This window comes from Netta rufina (genome assembly GCF_964035555.1).
Source record: "Netta rufina genome assembly, chromosome: 4".
NCBI classification, from domain to species: domain Eukaryota; kingdom Metazoa; phylum Chordata; class Aves; order Anseriformes; family Anatidae; genus Netta; species Netta rufina.
Window position 1 is genome coordinate 62,451,969 of NC_140127.1, and position 9,226 is coordinate 62,461,194.

At 40.6% G+C, this 9,226-nt stretch overlaps 1 protein-coding gene across 3 annotated transcripts in view; it reads left to right on the forward strand.

The window, feature by feature from the left end:
- Positions 1-524: 524 nt before the first annotated feature.
- Positions 525-9,226, forward strand: part of BOD1L1 (biorientation of chromosomes in cell division 1 like 1) — a 34,960-nt gene continuing 26,258 nt past the window's right edge. For all 3 annotated transcript variants that reach the window (XM_084285559.1, XM_084285560.1, XM_084285561.1), the window contains exons 1-9: positions 525-1,048; positions 1,259-1,383; positions 2,658-2,848; positions 4,015-4,626; positions 5,060-5,209; positions 6,463-6,632; positions 7,108-7,231; positions 7,553-7,697; positions 8,819-8,894. In XM_084285559.1, coding sequence (XP_084141685.1) covers positions 824-1,048; positions 1,259-1,383; positions 2,658-2,848; positions 4,015-4,626; positions 5,060-5,209; positions 6,463-6,632; positions 7,108-7,231; positions 7,553-7,697; positions 8,819-8,894 — 1,818 coding nt within the window. In that variant the 5' untranslated portion in view covers positions 525-823. The remainder of the gene's footprint in view (positions 1,049-1,258; positions 1,384-2,657; positions 2,849-4,014; positions 4,627-5,059; positions 5,210-6,462; positions 6,633-7,107; positions 7,232-7,552; positions 7,698-8,818; positions 8,895-9,226) is intronic.

A 9,226-nucleotide genomic window follows, 5' to 3' on the forward strand; every position in this document is an offset into this window, starting at 1 on the left:
AGGCTCTTGCTTTTACGGTCAGATTTATAACGATTATTACAGATGGCGATTTCTACCATCTGCACGAGAGCTCCACTCCTCACACCACAAAACTTGTGTAAGCGAAGTATTAGTACTGCCAAGTCTCCTTTTTTTTAGGTTGCAAGCCGATCTCTGGTGTACTTTTATGTATTTTTTGTACTTTTCTTGCGTATCGTGGGGAGGACAGATTAGCCTCTTACGCAAAGAGTGAGGAATCAAAGCACACCCGGCACTCTCCCTCCGTTCCCACGTCAGGTACAAGGACGTCACCCTCCCCATCTCTTCGTATTTACTGCTCCCTCACACAAAACCGCTAAAATCCATAATTTAAAACCCCGAGGCGCAGCGCGGATCCCTCACGCGTCTCCCTCACCCCCTTAGCCCCGCCCCCTCCCCAACGGCCGCCCCCGCCATGATGGCGGCCGGCGCAGGAAGGGGCGGGGCGGGGCGGGGCGGGGCACGGCCGGGAGCGCGCAGCGCGGCGCGGGGCGGGCGGCAGGGCCGGGGCGGGGGGGGGGGGCGGCGCGCGCAGCGCCCGCCCGGGAATGGGGCGGGGGGGCGGGGGGGCTGAGGGCCGCCGTTCCCCCCCCCCGCCCCGCCGTTGCCCGCCGGTGGCCCCGCCCCCTCCGAGGGCCCGGCGGCGGTCGCATGGCGCCGCCGCCGCTTCCCTTCCCTTCCCCTGCGGCCGCCTCTCGCTTCCTCCCTCCGTTCCCTTTCGCTTCCGGGGTCAAAGCCGCCGCGGCCGCCGCTCGGGAGCGAGCCCGGTCCCGCGGCCCGGCCGGCAGCGCCGGCAGCCGCCGCCATGGCCAGCAACCCGCAGCCGCAGCCCCCGCCGCCGCCGCCCCCGCCGCCGCCGCCGCCCCCTCAGCAGCCGCCGCCGCTGCCGGGGGCCGGGGCGGCGGCGGCGGCGGCGGCGGGGGGAGGCGCGGCGGAGCCCGAGCTGGTCTCCATGATCGTCAGCCACCTCAAGAGCCAGGGGCTCTTCGACCAGTTCCGCCGCGACTGCCTGGCCGACGTGGACACCAAGGTAACGGGGAGGCGGCTGAGGGGATCGCCGGGGCTCGGGGGGGGGGTCAGGGAGAGCGAGCGAGGGGCGCTGCCCCGCCGCCGGGCTGCCCCCTCTGCTGATGTTCCCCTCAGCACACCGTGCTCGGGGCGGGGGCCGTGTGTCGGAGCCTTGTGTGCCAGCTCTCAGCTTTGTCTCTCCCGTCTTGTCGGGCCGTTTTCCCCCCCTCAGCCCGCCTACCAGAATCTGAGGCAGCGCGTGGACAACTTCGTTTCCAACCACCTGGCCACGCACACCTGGAGCCCGCACCTCAACAAGAACCAGCTGAGGAATAACATCAGGCAGCAGGTGCTCAAGTAAGTGGTGCCGCTCGGCCGGACACAAACGGTGCTCTGTGGTGGGTGGCTCAGGCGTTATGTCAGCTGTAAACTGTCCCCTTTCTTTGGAGGGACCCCCGAAGAAGGTTCTGTTGGTGTTCGTTAAAGGTGGTGGTATTTCCGTTAACAGCTCACCATCAGCATTAGCCAGACTTAGGCTGCGAATGTTACTTTGCCTGGTCCAAGTTGATCCAAGGATGGAAAGCTTCGTTTTGACTTGGGGTATAAGATCCTAGCTAAAGATTAACTTCCCTGTCTCTTTTAAGTCAGAAATTAATAAAATTATTAGTGTCATCTGGTTTTGAGCGAAGGAGGTGAATAGGATTTGACAGATCAAGCTCTGCAGAGTGCAAAGTTAAATTCACAAAATATGAAATGGGATGTAAATCTGTTACGAGAAGAGCTTTTGCAGGACGGCTGTCATATCAAACTGATGTCAAACGCTTACCTCATGTTTGATTATTTCATTAGAGTCCCTTTAGTTTTACTTGTTATAAAATAGTCATAAGAATCGTCAGAAAGTTTCTTCAAGGAAGCATGAGTTTGGCCACTGAACTGGGTCAAATAAGGTCTTTCTGAACAAGTGTGTTCTGTTAGGTATAGTGATACCTTTGGTGACAGGTACAGAGGATCTGGGGATTTTTAAATAAACAATGGGTTTAAAAGGCAACATAGTCTTTCCTGGAACATACAGGGTTCTAGAGAAAACACTCAGGTAAAAAGTTCTCTGTTGTCATTTATTTTTTTACTTAGCATTAAGGGTGTTCTATAAAGCTGTAAAAACTCTGAGGTGTCACCTTGTATTGTGCAAAAGGTAAATTAGGGCAGTGATGACTGGTCTAGTATTCATCTGTCCCTCATGCCTTCTAGAATGTGTTTGTTTTATGCTAAGGGAGTTGATAAGATCAGGTTTCCTTTTTCCCACAAAAGTCACTTTTATAATTAGCTAATACCTGTAGGCATCACCTCTAGTGATGTAACCACGGGCCGTTTGTTATGTTAATTCCATGTGATTGGATCACTTTGTTTCTTTAGCTTTTTTTTTTTTTTTTTTTTTTAGTTCATAAGGCAATAGAGAGAGCTGTGGAATTACAGGTAGCTGGCTAAGTGCACTCCTGCAGCAATATTCAATAGCATTGGTGCTTCTCTTGAAGTGTTTAAGAGCGTTTACATTATTTAAATGAGCATTTATCATTAAGATGTTCTCAAAAAAGTCATTTTTTTTATTAAGTATTAATGTAACTTTGTTCCAGGTCTGGAATGTTGGAATCTGGAATTGACAGAATTATTTCTCAGGTTGTGGACCCAAAGATCAACCATACATTCAGACCTCAGGTGGAAAAAGCTGTCCATGAATTTTTAGCTACACTGAATCATAAAGAGGAAGCAGGCCCCAGTACAACTCCAAGTGAGGACAAAGTAGATGCATCTGTTACAGTACAAGGTATTCTACCATTTCTCTTAGCAATCTATTACCAAAATATTTCTTTTTTTCAGGAGAAGAAGCATTAGTTGGGTTTGCTGCTAGCACAGAATTGTTGTCATCCATGCTAGTAAGCTGAGCTCCAGACAGCATACCATAATACTTGTCTCTTGTTGTTTTTACAAAGTTAGAAGGCAAGAGAGGTGCCGTGTACTGCTCTGTCACTTCTATCTGAGATTACAAGGGATCAGTTTACTGTAAGAAGAAAAGTTGACCTCAGGGTTTAGCCCTGCATGTGTTATGTGATCAGATGAGACATGGGTGTAAAAGAAAAATGATTTATTTTTTTTATGCATTCATAGATGAATAAAGCTTGTCTTTAAGATGTTTAATTGTCTTAATGCTGTTGCAGTGTACAGTGAAACTTTAATGGCTAAGATTCTCTCAGGAGCTTAAGTTCTGGTGTAAATCAGCCAATCCTTAGTTTGTTTATAAATGCAGTACTTCCTTTATGATTTTCATTTATGTTGCCTGGTATCAGCTTCTAAACACTCCTGCAGGTAATTGTCCATTCTTTCCCTTCCTAAGAGACTCCACAGCAGTCCATCTATTTGTAACCAGAGCCTTTATTTAAATCCTAGCCCTTTTCCTGTGAGGCCCACTTCCTTTAATGTAAGTGGGTTAACAAGCCAGCTGCAGCTCCCAGTACTAGTCTGTTTAACCCTTTCTCATCCATCTTCAAAGATGTTTCTAAGAAGATGGGAAAGTGATAGCTGGCATTTTGATAGCTCTGTTTTTATATAATCGATACACTGAGTTAATTTCTGATGTCACTTCTGAAGATACCAAGGGGTACAAATGTAGACTTCTTGCTGCAGTATTCGGTTTTGTGCTTGTCCAAGGCCTATTGATGGTAGAGTTGAGCATCCCTCCCGTAAACGACCCCTGCTTTCACTTGAGGAGTGTAACTGGTACTTTTTTTTCTGAACGACATTCTCCAGATGCAAAATTAGTTAAACCTTTTAGTTATTACTGTTTCAAATAAATAAAAATCACTCTTTTTCCATTTACTTGCTTAAAGTCATTCTGTCTAAATGTCCACTTCCTTTCAAATATTTCAAAAGCTTCCTTTGTGGAAAATCACAGAAACTGAGATGAACTAAAACTTTTATTTCTTACTCTTCAAGGTGTCTCTACTACAACTCCTAGTGGCAATGTAGCTAATGATGCAATGTCCATTTTGGAAACAATAACTTCTCTTAACCAAGAAGCAAGTGCTGCCAGGGCTTCAACAGAGAACTCAAATTCCAAGAACAATGACAAAGTTGCTAAAAGACTCTTATCTCAGCACAGTGTTGATGGTGGTGCTGAGAGAGAGAAAAACACAGAGGACTTGCAAGAGAGAGAGAAAGCAACTTCTGATGTTTCTGGAGAAGGAACTGAAACACCTGCCAAGTGTGAAGATTCAAATGAGCTTCCCAGCCAAAGTGAAGAAATAAAAAATTCAGCAAAGGATACTAATAGTTTGACTAATACAAGTAAAGAAATACAACAGGAAAGTGAAGAGCAAAAGAGTAAATTAATAGATAAATGTGACAAGAAACCAGACAGCAGTGAAAAAGTTGAAAGAAGAAAAGAAAAGAAAGAGAAACCTGACAAGAAGTCTGACCATTCAAAGAAAAGTGATGATACTACCAAGGCAAAAGAAGAAAAGCAAGGGAGAGAGTTGGAACCAGCGAAACAGTCAGTCCCAGAAAAAAATAGCAATAAACATAAAACAACTGAAAGCAATAAGGAAGGTATGATGTGGACAATGCTCATTCTTAAAATATGAAATTGTTTTTGTTATGTGTGTTTGTTTTGTTCTTTTCAAATGTATTCAGGAGCTGAATCAGAAGTGTGTGGGGAATGTATGTTCTCTGCTAGTTCTGGCAAACTTAACTAGCTAGCCACAGTTATCTCTTGGTTCATTACCCTTAACCAAGGTACCCAAATTAGCAATCTGATCATTTTTGATTCTTCAAGTGTGTGTATTATTGGTCATTTGTGTTATTCCAGTAAGATCTCTCAAATTTCCCAGTCTGCGTTTTAAGGTGTTTATTTATTTATTTATTATTTCTTAAGACAGCTTTGTTTTCAGTGGCAAAAAAAACCACCTGTTTTGGTAAGAAAAGATTCTCAAATATAGTATGCTGTATTACAGCCTTTTCTCTCTATTCTTTCCTTTGCAAGAACATACATCAATAGATTCGGATTTGGATGTACTCAGTGACATCACTGTCAGCTCTGTCCATACCAGTGACCTTTCTTCCTTTGAAGAAGAGAGTGAAGAGGAAAATGTAATTTCTGACAGTACTGAAGAAGGGGAGATCACATCAGATGGTAAAACAATTAGAATGTTAATTTTGGTGGTAAAATGGCAAGAAAGAATATGCAATAATTCTGTTATTTGAGTGCATCCTATCCCAAATTTGACATTTTGCAATATTTTCTATTGTCTTTATTTTGAGGAAAGACTTTCAATGTGGAGTGGTAGTGTTTGTGCAATCATGAAAGATGAGCACTAAACATATTTTGAGTCCTTTTTTAACAGCATGATGTATTCTAAGGATTGTGAATCTTACTTGTACTACAGTATTCCAAAGGCAACAGAAACGCATAGCATTTGGATATGGATGGATATGTGGCTTTGCCATGAGCTTTTCACCCTCCCTTCTGCCACAAATTCAGTATATCATTGGAGTGTTTTGTTTGTGATCCTGCAGTAGTGGGTGTAGCAGACTTTGTCAATTTAGGTTGTTTTCAGAGCTTTAAGCGTTCTGGGATTTCTAAATTCTACCTGGCTACAGTAGAAGGAACATGAATGGATCTAACTTTTAAGAGTTTGGGAACACCAAACCTGTTCACTGGCTGCAGTTCATTTTTTGAGTTCTCCTTGAGCAGACCTCAGATTCTTTTGATTTCTGTAGATATGTGACTTCTGCGTTCATTAATAACTAACCACTTCATAAGACGGTGTCTTAGTACCTGAATGAGTTGTCTCTTGTATACTCTGAGCTTCTCTTCTGCTCTAATATTACTTGGCAGTACTGTATTACTTGCATATTCTCTGGCTTTGGTGTTATCTGTAAATGTGACAGATTGCATGAAGTGAAATAAGCCTTAAGTATATTTCAAGCATACAAATACTTTGAATTGTTTGAAGTACAAATATTTTTGCTCTATTGCAAATCATCATGATAGAAATCAAACTATTTCAGTTTTACTTTAATTACATGTATAAACAAATGTGTTCCGTTTATATATTTCAATAAGCCTACTTATTTTTTAAGGTCTTAAACATTGTACACATTTTTGGTGTTAGAATGAAGCTTAGTTTAATACACAGAAGAAGGTATATTCCGACTTCTTATTTAGTATCTTGGATTTTTTCTTCGGCTGAATAATGTACACAAATATTCATTTCATGTTTTCATAATCTAGTGGTACTTTGCACAATATTTGATTTTTTTTTTGACTGCTTCCATGTTTAAAGAAAGTAAGTTACTAAATTTTGTGTCTTGCTTTTACAAAAATTATGGTGAAAGTACTGCCCTATTTTATCAGTATATCTCTACATTTCACCAACTTTCCAGATGAAGAGGCGAAAAACAATCAGAGTAAGACAAAGCCTCATTCTAATGAGATGAGTGATGGGAAAGCCAAGCCTGTTCGTCATGCTTATGTTCGAAAGCCTTTTTTGTACTCCAAGTACTTCAGTGACTCTGATGATGAGCGAACTGTAGAGCAACGTCGACAATCCATTGTAAGTGTGAGTTTTGTTACTGCTCGCTGTCATAAGTCCTTAAACTATTCAGCACAGAAATTTCACTTATAACCAGTGGTGGTTTGTGAGGGGGAGTTTCCTGCTTCTTTTCATTTTGTTTTTGTTGCTTGTGTCCCTCCTTCATACTTCAATCAGTATTGCATGATCTGGAACACCACACTGCAGGGAAGTACTCTACTGGGTGAACCTAGAAGGCTTCTAGCAGTTGGGGAAAAAAGCACACTGCGGTTTTGACATCTTTTCCTTCACTCTCAAAGGAACGGTCTTTTGGTGTTGACAGGATTTACTAAGTGCATGCAGCCTCTTCACAGAATAGGTGATAGGTAGATTTTTCCTTAATTGAGTCATTCAGTGTGGAGAGTAAAAAAAGTGTAGGTTTTAGATGTATGTTTGTAGTCAAAGAACACTCTTTGACCTAATGATAATTTGTTTTCTCTTGTTTATATATCTCTAGGCCAAAGAAAAAGAAGAGAGACTCCTAAGAAGACGAATTAACAGAGAGAGACTCGAAGAAAAGCGTAAACAGAAAGCTGCAGAAAAAACAAAGTCACTAAAAAGTGGAAATCAGAATGCTAAAGGTATGAAAATTACACATTAGCCTTTTATTTCTTTTATTTTAAGGGAAAATAATTTCAGAGTAAAATAATGTCAGTAGGTCTTTTGTCTTCTCCCTTGAAAGCCCATTGTTTTAATAGTAATGTGATAGGAAAATGGATAATGCAAATTATTAATACAAATGTCTCCAATTTTTCATATATCCGTGATTATTTTACTTGAATACCCATATACATTAGCATTCTCTGCTACACGTTAGTACTTCCCACTTTCAATCTCATTTATAGCTCAAACAGTGATATAAAGACATACTTATGCCATTCACCATTTGTGTATAATTTTAGGAAAAAGTGGCTTGAATGTAGAAGAACCTTCAGCAAGAAGTCTCGACACAAAAACTACTGGTACCAGCATTAAGGATGTGCTTAAGGAACAGAAATTCTTAGAAAAAAAAGTAGCCTTGAGCAGAAAAAGAAAAAGAGATTCAAGGTATTCATGTATTTGCTCAAAAGGAATGAAGTTTTTAGAACTTCATTTCTGTAGATGTTCTCTTCAACTTTGCAGTTAGCCTTACCTATTTTAACAGTTTTATCCTAAGACATGCAGTGAAGTTTGTTACTAATACCTCATCAAGTTGAGGTAAAAAAAAAAAAAAAAAAAAAGTTACATCTCCATAATGTAGTGCAGCTCAGACAGGCTGCAGTAGCAACCTTTGTGTGACTTCTCATCCACACAGTGATGATAAAGACGTGAGAATGGAAAGTTGTTAGATGTTTGTGTGTCTAATATAAAGTTTGTGCGCCTAATATAAAAAATTAGTGTAATGTATTTCCATTAACTTTTATTCTTCTTATCTGGCTGAGTTCCTAGTATATATTTATTGTTTTGTGTTCTGTCATAATTTTTTGCTAACTTTCCATTAATACATCATTTCTTGACTTCACAAATGAAGATTAGAAAAAAAAAGAAACTTATCAGATTGAGAGTAATTAAGCTAATTGCTTGTGTATGTATTTATGGTAATACATAAAAAAAAAAATACAATTTGTGTGTATATATTGTAGATATACGGAAATACATTATGCAGAGCAGCATGAGCTGAGATATACCCTGCAGTCCTTCAATATGAGTAACTTAAATAATTCAGTCTTCAGCTTGCCCTGGTCTTTAATTTGGTGTTTTAAGTGGATATATACATACATATCTAGATACACATGTATTAATATTAAATAAGACAAGTTTCTGAAAGACAAAAACAGTATTTTATTTTTTTTTTAAGTTCCCTTTCCTGTGATAAAGGGAGAATGCGTTTTTCTCTGTGGTAGGGTCTCTTATTCATTTTACAGGGACAACTGTAGTACTAATACTGTCATACTAACATTCTCTGCTTTAAAGCGCGGTTGTCCAGAGAGTGCCTGTGAAGTTAGTACACATAGTTTTCCAAGAAGAAAAAAAAGCTTGGGCATACCATTTAGTCAGAAGTTGTGTGACTGTGTTCAGTGTTTTAGTGTGTTTGTCTCTCGCCTTCAGCTTTAAAAGCAGAAAATTTACAAACTAATGTTAGTCTGTTATTTTCCTTTTTTAATTTCTTGTCCAAATTCCTGTTTCAGGCATGTTGAAGATAACTGGAAAAAGAAATATGAGCCAACTGAGGAGGATTCTAAGGAAATTCAAAAGACAAATGAGGTATGTGTCTCCTAAGCTATTAACATTCGTTTATTTAAATGAATTTTGTGATATTTCTTTTTAATTATAATAGGGCTTGTTCATACATCCATACCAAACTGTATACTACTCCATTCATTCCTGTGAATTATTTTTTTTTCCTGCTACTACTTTGAGTTGGGTTAGTGATACAACATTACCATGGTAGTGTTTTCTGAATTCTAGTAAATATTAGGTTACATAGTGTATGGTGCTGGCCTATTTTGTAGTAGGAGAAAAGAGAGAGTTTGAGCTGTATTCTGTAAAACATGTTGGATTTTCTAAAAGAGTGAGGTACATCTTACATGCAAAGA